Source organism: Zalophus californianus, chromosome 14, assembly GCF_009762305.2.
Source record: "Zalophus californianus isolate mZalCal1 chromosome 14, mZalCal1.pri.v2, whole genome shotgun sequence".
Lineage (NCBI taxonomy): Eukaryota > Metazoa > Chordata > Mammalia > Carnivora > Otariidae > Zalophus > Zalophus californianus.
In genome coordinates this window covers 79,803,739-79,822,524 of record NC_045608.1, presented here as the reverse complement: position 1 = coordinate 79,822,524, position 18,786 = coordinate 79,803,739, and the positions used below count along the sequence as shown (strand labels likewise).

At 35.5% G+C, this 18,786-nt stretch overlaps 1 protein-coding gene across 9 annotated transcripts in view; it reads left to right on the top strand.

Annotated features, from left to right (window-relative positions):
* Positions 1-18,786, top strand: part of PIGN (phosphatidylinositol glycan anchor biosynthesis class N) — a 108,258-nt gene that overhangs the window by 28,415 nt on the left and 61,057 nt on the right. For all 9 annotated transcript variants that reach the window (XM_027577305.1, XM_027577304.1, XM_027577300.1 and 6 more), the window contains 7 exons: positions 1,020-1,150; positions 1,642-1,758; positions 4,356-4,396; positions 7,146-7,205; positions 8,929-9,021; positions 9,704-9,759; positions 17,944-18,022. In XM_027577305.1, coding sequence (XP_027433106.1) covers positions 1,020-1,150; positions 1,642-1,758; positions 4,356-4,396; positions 7,146-7,205; positions 8,929-9,021; positions 9,704-9,759; positions 17,944-18,022 — 577 coding nt within the window. The remainder of the gene's footprint in view (positions 1-1,019; positions 1,151-1,641; positions 1,759-4,355; positions 4,397-7,145; positions 7,206-8,928; positions 9,022-9,703; positions 9,760-17,943; positions 18,023-18,786) is intronic.

The following is an 18,786-nucleotide window of genomic DNA, read 5'->3' as shown; positions in this document are numbered from 1 at the left end:
TATTCCTTGTGTGTTCCATTTAATCAATATTGTATCTAGCAAATGTATAAAGTTTTGTATACTATATTTCAGTAGCACTCCTTATATAAAACAGCAAATATTTTTCTCAGTTTTGCGAACCATAAGAGGAAGAATCCATGTTATACTTCTTTATTTAGAATTTGGTTTAGATAAGTCTAACTGTAACGATAAAGCCTATTGATTAGCCGCCAGTAACGAATACCTCATGTTCCCTTTCTTGAACATGATGGACTGGTTCAAGTGAAAGACTTCATAGCAAACCAAACTGTTCAACTGAATGGAACGCTTAAATATAATTTGTTTAGAATGTTATGTTATATATGTTTTATATCACAAACACTAAGGGATGGAAACATTTTATACTTGAAACAGTGATACCTATTAATATGACAAGAACAATATAGTTTGCACTGAGAGGCATGAACTTGGAAGTCATAATTAATGCATTTGAGATGTAAAAAGCATTCATTAAAATGTATTTGCTAGTATAGGAGAATATTCTTCTTTTAAACTATTCCTGAAAACTATTTCATATTCTTTTGCTTCTTTACAAGGAGAGAATATTATTTTTAACAATCTAAAGAGCTCTGATTTTAAAATATTCATGATGAAATCTATAAGTATTTTAGGAGGGATGCTTGGGTGGCTCAGTTGGTTAAGCGTCTGCCTTCCCAGGATCATGATTCCAGGACGCTGGGATCGAGTCCCATTTTGGGCTCCCTGCTCAGTGGGGAGTCTGCTTCTCTCTCTGCCTGCTGCTCCCCCTGCTTGTGCACTCTCTCTTTCTCCCTCTCTGACAAATAAATGAATAAAGTCTTAAAAAAAAATTATTTTAGGAGTGATGTACTCTATATGTTGGCTAATTGAATTTAAATAAAAAATTTTAAAAAAAGTATTTTAGGAGTTACCAACTTTAGATGTAATTAGTTCATGTTGAAGAAATTTGAGTTTTCCAAATTATTATAATTTAATTTGTTCTTCTGTTTCTTTTTAAACAGGGAATATAAGGACAACGTTAAAGTAGTTGATGATGGAATAAAAGAGATTGTGTCCATGCTTGAACATTTTTATGGAAATGATGGGAAAACAGCATTTATCTTTACCTCTGACCATGGGATGACAGACTGGGGTTAGTCTGTCTTTAAGTGACATGTACCTTATGATTAAAGTACTGGTAAATGGAGCTTGCAGATATTTTGTAATGTTGAAGAGGATTAGATGTCTTAGTATACGTAGTGTCTAGCACAAAATTGCTTAATGTGTTAATGTTAGAAAAAAACCTGATCTTATGCAGAGGATCTTCTAGCTATAAGAGGAATATATTCTCCTTTAAAATGAGAAATTAGAGGGGCGCCTGGATGGCTCAGTCGTTAAGCGTCTGCTTTCAGCTCAGATCATAATCCCAGGGTCCTGGGATCGAGCACCGCATTGGGCTCCCCGCTCAGTGGGAAGCCTGCTTCTCCCTCTCCCACTCCCCCTGCTTGTGTTCCCTCTCTTGCTGTCTCTTTCTGTCAAATAAATAAATAAAATCTTTTTTAAAAAATTAAGTATTTAAAAAATATATAGGTATAAGTTAGTTCTTAATACACTGTCTTATTACTCTTGGTGTCTTATTTGTAGGTTTCCATGGGGCTGGTCATCCTTCAGAGACTTTAACTCCTTTTGTCTCTTGGGGAGCTGGAATCAAGTATCCCCAAAAAGTATCAGCTCAGAAATTTGATGATGCATTTTTGAAAGGTATAAACATTTATCTTTATTGTTTTTATAAATACAACATTTTAAAATAAAACCAAAGTTTAACTTTAAAAGATTACTTTTCAAGTTATAGTTTTCATTTTGATATTTGTATCATGATTTTTATGTATTACTTTTGTGTAGTTTGTATTATTTGGTTTATAATATTCGGATTGAAATATATAGTCTTAGGGGTGCCTAGATGGCTCAGTCAGTTAAGCGTCCAACTCTTATTTTGGCTCTGATCATGATCTCAGAGTCATGAGATCAAGCCCCACATCGGGCTTCTGCGCTGAGCCTGGAACCTGCTTAGGATTCTCTCTCTCCCTCCCACTCTCCCCTCCCTGCTCACAGGCGCCTGCACACACACGGGCGCACGCTCTCTCTCTCTCTCTCTCTCAAAAAAAAAGAAAAGAAATATATAGTCTTAGTTATCTGCCTTATGAAGATACAAGTATAAATTATCCTATTACTTTTTTTTCCACAAGCCTTTTTATTGCTGGGATTTACATTAAACTCTTGAGTCAAATCTTACCTGGAAAGACTATCACTCAGATAAATCACACATATGTCACAAATTGACATTTCACAACTGGACTGATTGTGCCCTGTCTCTAGTACTTTTAAAGGCTGTGTTACTCAAGCCTCCCTTCCTTCCTAATCCATAAGGAAAATGAATTCCTTTTTCCTGGAGCTCTGCTTATTTTGTAAGGTAAGATTTTTTCCAGAGTTCCAAAATTTTTATTAATTGGCCAAAACAAATTCCTTTCAAATGCCTTACTCCAGATTAGTTGTATAAAGCTCATCCAAAACCCTTGCTAAAAATACAGATTAAAAAAACAAACAAATTTCCAGACCTTGTCACTAGATATTTGAATTCCATGAGTCTGGGTGAGGCCTAGAAATTTTCTTTTTAAAACCTTCTCCAGGGACAGCCATGTTTAGGTATTTCTATCATGGAAGACTCTTTTTGGTTTGCATATTAAGATTTTCTTAGACTATTTCTTTGAATTTATTTTTTTATCGAGACATAATTCTCATACCATTTTAATTTTAATTCATGTTTTAAAAGTGTACAATTAAGGGTTTTTAGTATATTCACAAGACTGTACAATCACCTCTACTATCTAATTACAAACATTTCATCAGCTCCCCCAAAGAAACCCCCTACCCATTAGCAGTCACACCTTATTTCTCCCTCTCCCTATCACCTGGCAACCATTACTCTACTTTCTCTCTCTGAATCTGCTTATTCTGGGCATTTCATAAACGTGGAATTACTCACTGTCTGGTCTTTGTGTCTGACTTCGTCCACTTGGCATAATTTTTTCAAGGTTCATCTGTATTGTGGCATGTATAAGTAGTTTTTTTATAGCTGAATAATATTCTATTGTATGTATAGACCATATTTTATTTATTCAATCATCTTATGGACATTTGGATTGTTTCCATATTTGGCTATTATGATAGTGCTGCTATGAACATTTGTGTGAAAAGTTTTTGTGTAGATATATGTTTTCATTTCTCTTGGGCAGATACCTAGGGATGGAACAAGTGGGTCCTCTCTAGCTATGTTGAATTTCTTGCGGACCGCCACACTGTTTTCTAAAGCAGCTTTGCCATTCTATATTCCTATGCTCTGTGGTAAATGGATTAGATTGGGTCTCATAGAAACTAGGTTAAATAGTATGTTTGTACTTAGGAGATAAAACTTTATTTTGGCACTTGATTTCTCTGTGAATTAATGGTTTAGAATGACTTAGCTTCAAAAATCACTACAGAAGGAATATACTTTGTTCTTATATGAATATTAGGAATTATAAGTTATAGAGAAAGGGAATGTGCATTCTTTCCTCATCATGATTAGTGTGAATTTTTAGTAGCTGACTAGTAGAACCAGGGACGTATTTTTAAACTTTACTAGCTTATTAAAGGAAATTTCATCATAAAAAATATCTTAGAACCCTTTTGGTAATATATCTTAAAATCATTAAATCAAGACATGGTCTCTAATCATTTGTTTTGATGACTGTTTAATGAAATTTCTGAATTTATATGTAGAAAAATAGGGGAATGAGGTATCTCTGAAGGTGATTTTAATAGTAACTCACTATGGTATTTTAACATTTGGGATTAGTGACAATAGGAACATCGCAGCTACAATTTTAAGTATTTTGCAAGCAACTGCCCTTAGAGAAAAAAGAAAGGGTTAGGTTGCCTGACAGACTATCAGTTGCTTTAATTACTCCCTGGAGCAGGACTGTCATTAGTTGTAGTCATGCTGACAGCTGTTATCATTGTGCCTTTTACTTGATCTTCCCTTCCTTGGCCTTTTGATGTTTTGAAACAATTGTCTGCAAATGAGCATTTTGAAAGTTTAATAAATCACAGAAAACACCAATATTTATTTTAAAGCTATTCCTTTAAAATTCTAGTTTTAAAAATATATAGCTGTGCCTGTTTAAGTGCCCTTTTTATTCAGAGTTGGCTTAAAATAGATTTTCCCAATACTTTTGTTTGACATTACGCTTGATCTCTCTTAATAATGAAACTATTATTTATTTTTAATCTTAACATCAGCTCTTGTATCTGTGTTTCAGAATGGAAATTAGAGAACTGGAAAAGGCAAGATATCCATCAGGTATTCAGTTCAATTTAATCACTTTCAAATTTAATTTTATCTCCTATGACAAGTTTAGACCAAAAAAAAAATGTGAAAAACAATATTAAAAATAATGATGATAAAGGATTCTTCAAAACATTTCAATTACCAAGGGAAATCCTTCTAGTGCAAATATTTTAACTCAACTAATCTTTCTTCTGGCAAAATAAAAAAAGCTTCAGGTAAAACTGAAAGAAGACTCCCTCCAAATAACATTGGCTAATTAAAGAATTAGAAATTTGCATGCCTGTTCAATTTCTGTGATTTCTTGTCATGGTTGCTTTGCTTAGTTGCTTTAAGCACAGAGCTAATAAATAATAAAACCCTATTATGGATTTTTCCCCGGTAGTATGAGTTACCATTTCTTTTTTATTAACACATATTTTATCTTTAATTCTAGCCAGGATGCTTACAAATGCAATGGAAAAAAAGATGACAAAATATAGATTACTTAGCTAGAAACCTTAGATTACAGGAAATGCATGGCCAACTTAATCTAAGTTAGACTGGTAACATTATGTATAAATAAGAAGCATGGAATTTTCATTGTTGAAGATATGCTATGTAAACAGCCATCTTCACTATTTGTAAAAGGCATGGCATTATTGGTATATGGCCTTCAAGGTGGTAGGACTATTTTACCTTCTCCAGGTCACCTCACAAGCCGGTATTTCTTATTTTAGTAGATAAACCAAGGTCCAGGAGCTCATTTTCAGGCCTGTGATTGCAGAAGCCTATTCTCTGTCAGCATATTAAGAATGGTCTTTTCTCTCAGGATGGCTGCATATTGCCCAAATAAATGAAAATATATAAAATTAGCAACTTAATTTTGCAATAAAAATCACTGTTAGAGGAATAGGGAATATCTTGAAGATCATAAAACATGTTTTACTTATAGCCAGACTGGATTATAATTTAAAACTAAATACAGATTCAGCTATTGCTCTCCGAATGCTCCTACTTCAAATCTACATTAGGTGAGAATTTCTTTATTCATTCCTTCCACCAGCATTGTTTTGTGTCTGCAGTATGTTTGAACATTGTGTAGACATTAGCATTAAACATGTATAAGGGATATAATGATGAGTCAAAGCAGACAAAATGCCTGCCCTGGGAAGCTTACAGTGTGGGGGTGAGAACAGAGTAACCAAATTATTATACAAATAAATGTAAAATTACAGCTGTGCTAAGTACTACAAAAGAGGACTGTGAAGCCAGGAGAGCGTAGAGTGGATGTATATGGTAGATGGTATGGTCAACAAAGTCTTCCCAGGACATTGAGGATTGAGCTGAGACTGGAGAAGAAGTAGGAGTTACGAGGCACACGATCCTCCGTTTCCCTTTCCAGGCAGAGGCAGCATCATGTACACAGAGCTCTGGTAAGAGGATAATGGTATATGAAAGGGTTACAGCACAGAGCAACTGAGACTGTAGTATGATGTCTGGGTAGGTGCTAGACCCTGAAGGGCCTTTTGGGTCTGTGGACTTAATCCTAAAGCTTGGGGAAGCCCTTGAAGTATTTGAAGCATGGAGAGTGATATAATCTGTCTTTTGGTGAAAGGATTTCTTTGGCTGTAGCATTAGAGGAGGCCAACAGTGGCCTCTGGGGAAAAGGGAGAAGGCAATTAGAGGCCATTGGAGTTTTCCAATTTTCTGTGGGATGCTACTTCGTAAAGAGAGTCCAGATGGTAAAGAGTGAGAAGCATTGAGAGCCTGGGACCAAGCTCCAACTTTAAATGGGGAAATAGAGATGGTATCTGGAAAAGAGCCACAGTGAAATTGAAGACACTCAGTGGAGTGCAGTGTTACAGAAGCTGAGAAGGGAGTGGGCTACACAGTGCTGCTGAGAGGCCAAGTAATTAAAATAACCACAACAGCATTTGTAGCTACCATTTATTGCACGATTATTATGTGCCAGGTACTTCATAAATTTAATCTCATTTAATTATGCCATAACTCTGTTAAGGGAGAGTTTTTTAAATAAATAAATGATAAGGAAATAGGTAAATAAATGATAAGGAAACCAAGACATTGGTGGAGGTTAAGTAACCTGCCCAAGGTCTGAGAGATTGCAAGCAAGGATTTGGAACTGGGTATTCTGACATCTAAGCACTTTACTTCCTGAAAATTATAAGGACTAATATAAAAACAGTCAGATGTTGAAAAACAGGATGTTAGCTCTCCAAAGGAGAGTGGTCAAAGGAGAATGGGATGGTGAAGGGTCAAAAAGGAACTTGGAGCGGGCTGAGGAGTGGTGGGGGGCTGGGGAAGTGGAAGTGGGGGCAGAAACAACTCTCCAGGAAACTAGGGGGGTTGTATCTTTCCTGAATTTCACTGGCTGGCCAAACCTTCTGGTATATACTTTAGTTAATGAATACATTTCTCCAGATAGAGCCTTCTATTGCTATTTACTTTCTATCTAGTTAAGGCATCCTTTTCATAATACTGAAAAACTATCATATAAAGTAGTCAAGTTCTTAGCTACTAGGGTAGGTAACTTTTTGTTCTAGCATGTTTTACATTTGGGACTCTTTCAAATTTATTTTTTTATACATTAATGCAGCTGTAACAAATGATATTTTTAGAGTCGATATCTATTGTATATTAAATGAAGGTAATGGAGTATAATGAACATCATGATTATAGTCCAAAATATAGTTACATTAAATTATTTAATATTCTTATTGATGTCTGTAGACTTATTAGAATTGAACTTTTCTGCTTGTAGGCTGATGTTGCACCATTGATGGCTTCTCTTATTGGAGTTCCCTTTCCCCTTAATTCAGTGGTAAGGAGTAAAATTTTCTTATCAGCTCTCAGGAAAAAAAAATGTACAGTAAAATTTACTTTTTTATGTCTTTCTGAATAATCTTTGGTTACATTTAAAACTATTTTCCTCTCTAAGTATACAATAATGTCTCATAACTGTGTGTATTATAACCTACAACATGGAGCACTAGTCTAATAGCTTTTCTTTAAAATTTTTTATTTTTTAAAATGTGTACAGATTTATCTTTGTATTTCAGTTATAAGTGGTAAAAATATATAAATAATTTTTATTGCAAGCAGCAGAAACTTAATCCATTGCAAGGGAATTTATTAAAAAGATACTGCTGGGTTGTTGAATCAAAGGGGTGCTCAAAAACCAGGCTTAGAAATGAACAGGAACTAAGAGAGCACCAGAGACTTGGAAGAAAGAACCAAACAGTTGTGCCCAGGGCACCTACACTAGGAGAGAAGAGTATTATACCTGTTGTACTTTTTGTTCCTTGACTCTCAAGAGTCAAATTCCAGTGCTTACCATTTGAATGGGCTAGCTTAGGTTAATTGTCTACCCTTCAGTAAAGGAAAGTGGGGCTCCATTAGAAACCTACTATGTTATATCCAGTGGGGGAGATTTCTTTTTTTTTTTTTCCTGCCAAGATTTTATTTAAATTCAAGTTAGTTAACATATGGTGTTGTATTAGTTTCAGGAGTAGATTTTAGTGATGAGTCATCACTTACATATAACATCCAGTGCTCATCAAGGGTGCCCTCCTTAATGCCCATAACCCATTTAACCCAGCCCCCCCCACCCATCCGGCAACCCTCAGTTTGTTCTCTATAGTTCTCTATAGTCAAGAGTCTCTTATGGTTTGCCTCTCTCTCTGTTTTTATCTTACTTTATTTTTCCCTTCCCTTCCCCTATGTTCATCTGTTTTGTTTTTTAAATTCCATAGTGGGAGAGATTTCTAAACATAGAATGGTAATGCTGTTAAGAATGGGAGGGAACTGGATGCTGATAAGAAATTATGTCATCTAACTCAGAACTCTGAGAAAATGACCCTTACAGTCATAAGTATGTGTGTATGTGTATAACTGGAACAAAAGTTTTACAGAACAGTCTTTACTCTTACTGTGCACGGTATACTCTCAATTTTCTTATTATGCCTTTTTTTTCTTTTTAGGTGTATTGGTTGTGACCCACCATAGTGATTTTTCATGTGTGCAAAGCATTTCGTTCACTGCCTAGCACACAGTAGTCTTTCAATAGATTCTAGGTTTTATTGACCCTATTTCATCTCTTTTGCTTTATTTACTTTATTATATCTACTTTGTAGAAAAAATAATAGAACGTTTTTCAGTTATGATTTTTAAAAAGGTATTTTGCTTGGGCACCTGGGTGGCTCAGTCGGTTAAGCATCTGCCTTCGGCTCAGGTCATGGTCCCAGGGTCCTGGGATCGAGTCCTACATCAGGCTCTCTGCTCAGCGGGGAGCCTGCTTCTCCCTCTCCCTCTGCCTGCCCCTCCCCCTGCTTGTGTTCCCTCTCTCACTGTGTCTCTCTCTGTCAAATCTTAAAAAAAAAAAAGATATTTTGCTTAATTATTTCAGTAATTTGTTCATCTAAATATCTCTAGTGCTTCCTTTGTAAGTATGTTTTGTTTTATAAGAACAGCCTGAGCTATTAATACTAGTAATAGTATGCTAATAATATTAATAGTAATATTAAACCAGTGTTTATTATTTGCAGGGTATCCTTCCTATAGATTATCTTAACAACACTGATCTCTTCAAAGCGGAGAGCATGTTTACAAATGCAATGCAGATTCTTGAACAATTCAAGGTAAAACATGACACACACAAAAATGGATACTACTACAACTTTAAAATCAAATATAAGTGAAAATATTTGATTTTGTGTTTTAAGAAATTATTTTCTGTAGTTTATTATCTTTAAATTTTGTGTATTTGACTAGTGTCATAAAGTTTAACATTTTTGAAATGCACTTTCCATGAAATCAGTTTGAGGTGTAGAATTACCTTTGGGAAGTGTCTTTAATTTTAAGACTACCACATATGCTTATAAAGACTACACACCAACTCTTTATTGATTGGAATTTGCCCCCACAGGAGTAGTATTAGCGATTGCAACATTTCTTGTCATTTCATGTATATTACCATATGTTTAAGCTAAAGAGGTGACTATTTAGCTGAAACTTTGTTATTAATACTATTAACGCAGCTTGACTTATTTTGTTTTCTAAGAGTAAAAGAAGTATTGTTTAATTACATTACAATATGTTATTTTGCAAGCTTGATATGATTAATTCTCAGCTTATGATAGTATAATCTGAAATTTCTGTTTAAATATTTATGGAATAATATAGTAACATAAAATTCCATTTAGTTTGAAAGTAATAAACTGTCCCCAAAGAGACATTTTAATGGATGTTTGTATTTCAAAATGAAACTAATTTTTTTTTCTCATTTATAATATAGTAAAATATTTTCCTATCTCATTCCAGGTGAAAATGACTCAGAAAAAAGAAGTTACTTTACCGTTTTTTTTTACACCATTTAAGTAAGTCTCATGTTTTTATTAACTTGTAGGAAGGAGTTTTTTTAATGAGTTTGAGGACAGACAGGGTAGATTACTTAGAAACTTTACTTTTTTTTTTTACTTTTTTGTTTATAGTAGTGTAAACTCCAAAACAAAATCCTTTTCTATTGTTTTTGTAAATAATGGGCCAGTTGCCAGATGCTTTTGAATGGTTGATAAAGGGGCACAGAGAGATGTGGGAAACATTAAGGAGACCATTGAACAGGGCCTGCCTGGGAAGGCGTAGGGCCTCTTGGCTTGGTTGATTGGGAGGTGGTGGTACCATTATGGCTTGTAGAAAGAAGGAAGAGATAGTTTGAGGGTCAAGGGTGAATGTTTCTGAGTTTAGCTGACATTTGAAGATACCAATTAATTAGTTAGAATTAGTTGGAAGTTAGCTAGAAATAAAATTAGTGTAGCAAGTTAGGGACTTGGATCTCAATATAGAGATGGGAGTTGGTTGTGTAAATTTGGAGGCATCAGCATAAGATAAGATGGTGGTGGTAACTGTTGCACATGTAGGAGGCTCTAGGAGAACTTAGAAAGTGACAAGAAAAGGCCCATGATACAATTCTGGGAGACCCTGACAACTACTGGGTGGGTAAGGAGGAGAGCAGACTTTGGTGGGCAGCAAGATTTTGCTGTCCTAGATCTGTTTTCCTTGACTCAGGAGAGGGGAGATATGAGTCACAACCCTGGCTCCGCACTTCTGATGTGGGCTGGTTTATTCAGCCTCCTTTATTCCTCCTCCTCAAGGTTCATTTTCAATTAGCAAGGATTCACATTTAATTAGGAAGGATTTTGGTCTTGACCAAAATACATAGAAACTCTTTGAAATATGGGTTTTAGGGATGCTTTGAATGACCTCATTGGAATTATTTTTGACAACTTCTGTAGTGCTAGTGTGGTATTCATAAACTTAGAAAGGCTTAAATATTGCATTACCCTCTAAATAAGGTGATTACATCCCTGACTTTGTGTGTGTGTATTTGTGTGAATAGAAGATCAAAAACCAAGAAAAATTAGGGTTTTGCAACTTATGATCATATGAAATTAATTGCCCTAAATATTATATAATATACATTAAAGGTAGAATTACCTCTGAAGGGTGTCCCTAATTGTAAGATTATCACATGTGCTTATAAAGCCAAATCTTTACTGATTGGAATTTGCCCCATATTATCTCATATACATAACTTATGCATCTGTTTATAATGTAGTGGTACAGTCAGAGCATAATAAAATAAATAGATGAATAAGAAATATATTATCAGTTCCTGGTATGAGGAAAATACACAGGACATTGAAAGCGAGACTGTGGGTTAATTTAGACCAGCCACTCTAAAAGGACTGGTCAGGGAAGAGGTACTCTTCTGCAAAGGGCTCAGGTGCACACTGCCTTCCTTCTTCCACTTAGCTGCTGGCCGACCATGAACTTACTGTGCTTTGATGCTCAACATCTGCCTGCAGAGCCACTGCTAGCCTCATGTCATCTGGGGGCCCTGCAGCATGCTTGATTCCTCCCCGGTGGCTCACCCACTCTGGAGCAAAGCTACCAGCCCTGCCTGCAGACTTGTCTGGCTGAAAAGTCACCATTTGTCAAAAGCCTGCAATATGACCAAAAAGTGCCTAAGGTTAAATGAAGAATTGACTCCTGAGGAAATAATTTAAGGAACAGAAAAGAACCTAAAAATGTTAAAATTCTCAGAAATATCTGAGAAGCTATGGTATCCATAAAAGAAAAAGCACACACTTTACAAAATGAGAAAGAGTACAAGATGCATATTTTAAAAAAGAGAAATGCAACTAAAAATTTATAGAATAATACATTGTACAAGAATAGTCCAACTGGGAGACAAACCCTCCAAATTAGAATAGCTACATGAAATGAATTTTAATATATGGATTGAATAAGAAGCTGGAGGAAACACGATGGCACACATGGATGGTGTACATTTCTTCATCCCCTGAAACAAGGGCAAGTGGAAACTTCAGGGAAAAGAAAACATTTACAACCGTACAAGAAAGCATGCTTCATGCATGAAGCAACCTGATATAATAGGTAAGGTGATTTCGAACCGCTGCTGGGAGTATGAGAAAGAGAATTTATTTAACAGTGGCCCAAGGGTCAAAGCTTTGATGGGACAGACAGGAAAATCCAATCATAGCATCAAACTCAGCTACTAAGTGAACAGTACTTAAATAATCATAATAAACACTGGTTTTCAGCTTTTAGAGTCAAACCTCAGACAAAGCAAGGAAGACTTAATTATGATTACAGACTAGAATGTAAATGTTCCCCATCTTGACAGTGTACAAGGTTACAGGTTGGAAGGCAGAGGAGGAAAGAAATATAAGTGGAATCGTAGTGGTGCTATTGTCCTCATAAAATAGAATGTGGAACTTCTGGATATAGTTGAGAAAGTAAGACAGAGGTGTAGGTATTACCTTATTAAAGTGACCGGTGTAGGGGCACCTGGCTTGCTTAGTCGGTAGAGCATGAGACTCTTGATCTAGTGGTCGTGAATTCGAGGCCCACGTTGGGGGTAGAGCTTACTTAAAGTGCCCAGGGGCACCTGGGTGGCTCAGTCAGTTAAGTGTCTGCCTTTGCTCAGGTCCTGGTCTCAGGGTCCTGGGATCGAGCCCCACATCGGGCTCCCTGCTCAGCGGGGAGGCTGCTTCTCCCTCTCCATCTGCCTGTCACTCCCCCTGCTTGTACTCTCTCTCTGTCAAATAAATAAATAAAATCTTTTAAAAAATAAAGTGACCAGTGTAGCCAACAGAAGAGGTAAAAATAGTAATATAACCGTATTGAGTGGGGAGGAGACAGCAGAAACAGGCAGAGTCATTGAGGAGTCCACAGAAAATGCCTCAGGTCATCCAGTCAAGAAATAGTAATAAAGGCATATTATTAAGAAACATGGAGGTAACTACCAGAGTAACTGAAAATAGACAGGTGTAAAAGTTTTTGTCTCTGGGTTGGGGAACTGAGAGATGAGATGGGTGGGGCAGGGGTTTGTTGGCTGTCATTATGCCCTCTGTACTGTTTCTGATTTTTTTTTAAATTATGTGCATATAGTACTTTGATAAAGCACATATTTTTAAAAAGAACAAAAATATATAGGTATTTTAATCACTGGCACAAATGATCAAATGAGATCATAAAATAATGGGCATCAATAAAGAAATGTATTCTTCCATATAAATATTAGAATCAGTGTCTTGAGTTATTTGAAAAATTCTTTGGTTATTATACTATATTTAGGAAGTAATTTGGTGAGGATTGATGGTATTACTATCCAACATTTACTTATTTATATTCTCCGTTACGTCCTTAAGTAAACTTTTATAGTTTTCCCTATAATACACATTTTTCATTATTTTATTCCTGGATATTTTATATCTGTTATGATTAGTATCTTTTTTTAATTACATATGTTCAGTATACCAGGAAAAAACAGTTATTGCCATTTATCATCTGAGTACAAGGGCCTCTATTTTTCTCTAATCTAATGAATTCCCTCAGGTTTACACCATCCGTTTTCTTCCATTCACCTTTATATATACACTTAATGTTAGCATTATCCACTTAGAAACTATATCAAGTAAATGTTGGCATATAAACATCATAATAGATGAAAGAATACTTGTCACAGATTCTTTTTGCAAAACAGTTAAAGTTCTTGTTACAAACAATTGTTCAGTGAAGCCCTTCCCTCTTGAATAAGTAACATATTTCCTTTTTCTTCTTAGAAATATATGATTTACTCATCAGTTCTTAAGTTTGAGAAAATTTATCTAGGATATTGACATGTGAAGTCATAGTCTTGAGATTTTACTTAACATGATCAATTTCACCAGCATCACTAGATTTTAGTCTAATGATATCTCTCCACCATTCTTCCATTGTCTTATTTAGTCTTGTCTAGCATGAATAATTTATGGATAATGTAATAATTCCTGGGGTGATGAAATAGCAAATGTTTCAAGGTGGGAGAAAAATTAATTGCTAAGATCCTTTAACATATCTTTACACTTGTAAAAGAGTCCAGTGGATCCATACGGTAATTGCATATCCTATATTATCCTGTTCTTTAAAAATTAACTAGATTTTATCTTTTATATCTTAAAGACCTAAGAAAGAATAAAGTCATGAAATATCTGACAAGTAGAACTTAACGAAACCTTGGGCTGTGCCAAGGGATGACCAGCAGGTGGCGCTACATGACTAGAAGAAGCATAAAAGTTTTGACTGTGAAAGTACCTTAAAAAGGAGGAGATAACACTTTGTATTTGGAAAACTGTGTACTGTAGAGGACAAAGTAAGGTCAGAATAACTTTAAGGGAAAAAAATTACATGAAATGACAACAAGAAAGGTCTCTTAAGGAGTATTTCAGAAGAAAATGAAAATGGGAAGGAAATATTGTACCTTGCCAATAGAAGCAAAAGTAGCTATTCTCTTTTACTTAAAAGTCACTATATAAACTCAGGGCAGTTAAATTTTAACAAAATATTTTAATATATTTTCTACCAAAATGGCAAAAGCTACTTTGGTTCTTTTTAATATATTTGTTTCTTTTAGCTGATATGGATTAAAGTTCCTCCCTTAGACCAAATTTAAATACTGATTTCAATGTGAATCTTTCTACCACTTCACCCATCTGACTTACTAATTATTTACTAGAAATGCAGTTTTCTCCTTCAAAATTGAAATTCTTGTTTTAAAAAAAGTACCTTTGGGGGCACCTGGGTGGCTCAGTCATTAAGCGTCTGCCTTGGGCTCAGGTAATGATCCCAGGGTCCTGCTCTGCAGGAAGCCTGCTTCTCCCTCTCCCACTCCCCCTGCTTGTGTTCCCTCTCTTGCTGTGTCCCTCTCTTGTCAAATAAATAGAATCTTAAAAAAATAAAGTTAAAATTAAAAAACTAACTTTTATATATCACATACATACATAGAAAATGTTTACTCAGTTATGACTTAAAAGATGAAAATAAGATTCTATATCAATGGTCAGTGTAAAGGAACACAGATTATTCTAGAAATAACTTATCCCTTCTCTGTCTTTATTTTCTTGAAATTGTTTTGCTTTAATCTAAATAGGTGTTTTAGAAAGGAATAGGCTAGATATCACTAGCTATCTCTAAAATATGTATAAGTGCAAGCAAAATATTTTTGTAATAAAAATTTGAGAAGACGTGGAAGAGAAAATACTTCAAAATGCAGCATTTTAAGATTTTCTCCTCCAAACACTAGTCATCCTGAATAATTAATGATAAAATTCTGAATAATCCTAAAGCATGGTTTACTTTCTCCTACAGTGTTCAAATAACTGAAAAAAGATGGAATAGTAGCAATCACAGCAAAGAAATGTGCTCTTTTTACTGAAGCATAACATGCTGGTAATGGATTCTTTTAAAATTTGATGTTTTCAATGTAAAAAAATTTAGTCAATAAAGAAAAATTTTTTCATACAAATTACTATGTGGAAACATGCTGTCACCGTTATCATCAAGTATTACTTCCGCCAAATTTTCCCTCCCTCTCCAGGATTCTATTTACATGTATAAATATTAGGGCTGTTCACAACGACTTGTATCTTGTTTGGGGGGGTTTTAAATAGTCTTTTCTGTATTTTTCATTCTTTCTACTCTTCAAAGTTCAGGCAGGACATTTTCTACTGACCTATCTTCTAATACACCAACTCTCTCTCCTCCTTTGTCCAGTTGGCTGCCGCTGAGTTCTGAATCTCAGTTATTACATTTTTTTTCAGTTGTAGACTTTCCCTTTCAATTCATTTTTAAAATAGATTCTAGTTCTTCGGTACAGTTTTTGATCTTTCTTTTTATGATTGAATATATTAACCACCATTATTTTAAAGCATACGTGATAACACCACCAATAACCACCTCATTTGTGAGTGTGCTTCTGCTGTCTTTTTTCATTCAGTCCTGTTGTTGAGTCTGGTGGTTTTTGGATGAATGCTTATCATTGTATGTTAAAAGTTTTGGAAGGTCTGGATTATCTCTTTGACCAGAGAGGTTTCATCTTATCTTCTTTTTTTTTTAATTTTTTATTTTTTTAAATAATTTTTTATTGTTATGTTAATCACCATACATTACATCGTTAGTTTTTGATGTAGTGTTCCATGATTCATTGTTTGTGCATAACACCCAGTGCTCCACGCAGAATGTGCCCTCTTTAATACCCATCACCGGGCTAACCCATCCCCCCGCCCCCCTTCATCTTATCTTCTGACAGGCACAGAGTGGTAGCTGACTCAAGGCTGTGTTGCATTTGTCATCTTCTCTTACCTCTGGTTTGCGTTTCCACTTGGAGTGTAGCCTCCCAGGGATCTCAGCGGAAAGTGTGTGTTACCCAGAGCCCTTCCTTGGTGGCTCTTCTCTTCTGTGTCTTGAGACCGCTGAACCGTCTGTCCTCCTTTGCAGGGCCTTTCTTCAAAGCTTCTTGTCCTCTTGCCCTACACAGCTGAAGAATTCGCTGGGTGTCCTCCTCATTCCCCTTCTCACCAGGCCGTGTCCTTTGCTTCTTTACCTGAGTTCTCCACATAGACTAGAAAAGATGTCCTCGCTTATAAAAGTTCCGTAAGACTTCACCTCAGAGTCTGTATTAAATTAGTTTAAGTAATTCCACATAGTTTTTCATTCCTGTCTTTTTTTAAAATCCAGAATGAAAAGTGTATGTCATTCTCTTATTTGTCTCCTCTTTTGGGTCTTCAAGTCCTGGCTGCGTTGGCAGCCACGAATTTTATTTTTCATCTCTGCAGCCTTATGGGATTGCCAAAGTCTCTATTGGATTCTCTACCTCCTGGCACCAGCTGTGTGCCCAAGTTCTCAGCCTTTTGCCAACAAGAAGAATGGCAGATGCTCTTAAGGGTTACAGTTTGTAGAAGGCTGGACTACTTCTCTCGTTTGCTTCTCTCTAGGATCTTAACTTTTCAATTCTTGATGGTCTCAGCGGCTCTCCAGCACCTTCAAAGTGATTTTTAATTTCATTTTGTCAGGCTTTCTAGTTGTTCCTGATGGGAGCGTTGATATATCCAAGCTTTTCCATCATAGCCAGAAACTGTGGTTAAACTTTAATGTTTTAATTATTTTCTAAAAAAAAAAAAAAAAACCTCATTAGGAAAATATAAATGAAAAAGTAATGTATATACACAATAAAAATTATACAAGCAATAATAAAATGTTACCTCTCCTGAGTTCTAGTCTTACAGTCTTTTTCCCTGGAAGAAAAGTTGCAGTTTCTCATACAACTTTCATATATATATATATCCCTCTTCAAACATGCTGAAAAGATTGGAGAATATGACAAAAATCTTTGTACCCACAACCAGGTTTAAGAAATGTAATGTGGTAAAAATAAGGACAAGGAGGGGCGCCTGGGTGGCTCAGTCTTTAAGCGTCTTCCTTCGGCTCAGGTCATGATCCCAGGGTCCTGGGATGCAGCCCCACGGGCTCCCCGCTCAGCGGGAAGCCTGCTTCTCCCTCTCCCACTCCCCCTGCTTGTGTTCCCTCTCTTGCTGTGTCTCTCTCTGTCAAATAAATAAATAAAATATTTAAAAAAAAAAAGTAAGGACAAGGAAATGACAGAAAGAGAAATGAAAGGTAAGGGAACCAGAAAAGTATATGGTGTAGTATAAGAATGGCAAAGAGGTTCAAATTATTCACTGACTTTGATTGTTGGTTTTGATTGCCTGGAGTTTTTGACAATTCTCAGGCCCTGTCTAGCTCAGGGGAACAAAGAGCCATAATGGATTTGCCTTGTCTGTTGTGTGCAGATGAGCACAAGTCTGCTGAGCGGTGAAACTCACGCCACTAATTTGCTGTTCCATTAATTACATTGATTTAGTCAGAATTTCTTTGTTAACTAGAGTATTCCGTTTCTTCAAAATGATGGATCATATGACTCTGATAAGTGGAGTTTGGAGTTGAAACTCTGAGTCAAGAAAACCAAATTTAACTAAAGCTATTTTGGGGGAGAGTTCAGATAATGAGCAATAATACAATTAGCTTTAGGTTTCTCTCTGTTTTGTTTTATTTCTTTATTTTCTCAACTTTCACTGTCCTTTTATTTTTCAATTAAGAAAAAAGAAAGAAAATATCATTGAAATGAGGAAACATTTTAAACCTAACCTTTTCTTTTGTAGGTTGCTTTCTGAATCTAAACAGCTAAACATTGTAAGAAAAGCAAGATCATATATAAAGCAGAGAAAGTATGATGAAGCAGTAAGTATGCAGGCCTTATCTATATAAATAACTAGTTGTCAGTTTGGGTATGGGGAGGGGCAAGGTACACAATGGAGAGCAAAGTGGGCAGGCCGGGGAGCTTTCCTAAACCATTAAAGAAGGATTGAATTTTCTAAGTAGCTGCTTTAGCCATGGACATGCTTCTGTTATTTCAGATATTATCAGGGGTAAACTTTTTTAGGTTAGCATTGGAAATGAACAGTTGCCATTTTCTATAATGAGAAAGTATATTCCAATTTTCTGTAACCCTATAACCCATGACATTTTAGGACATGGCATATTTGTACATTTGACATTATCTACACACTATCAGAAGTCTAATGATTCATACTGAAGCTTCAAATCTCAGCAACTACCCCACTATGTTTTCCATTAATTTTCTTTTTGTTAAATGGTCATAATTTTGAAGAAGGAGAGAATTCTCTTTTCAGTTTCTCAAATTGCCTAAGCAAAATACATGCATTTCTAATGCTTATTTTTGTTATGGTTTTAAAACAGTGAGCTATTGTTTTTCTGTTTTAATGATGCTTTATAACTGACGTGGTTAATCTGGTATGAGAAAATAAAAAATGATACAAATGTGGATATCTCTGCTACTTGGGATCAATATTAGAGAGACTTCAGTTCTTTCTTTTGTATGTCATCTGTAGATATTTCCACAGAGTGAATCATTTTAAATCACTACACATATCATAGTTTACATTTAAAATGCCCTTCCTTATCAAGATTCAAAATTCATTCTA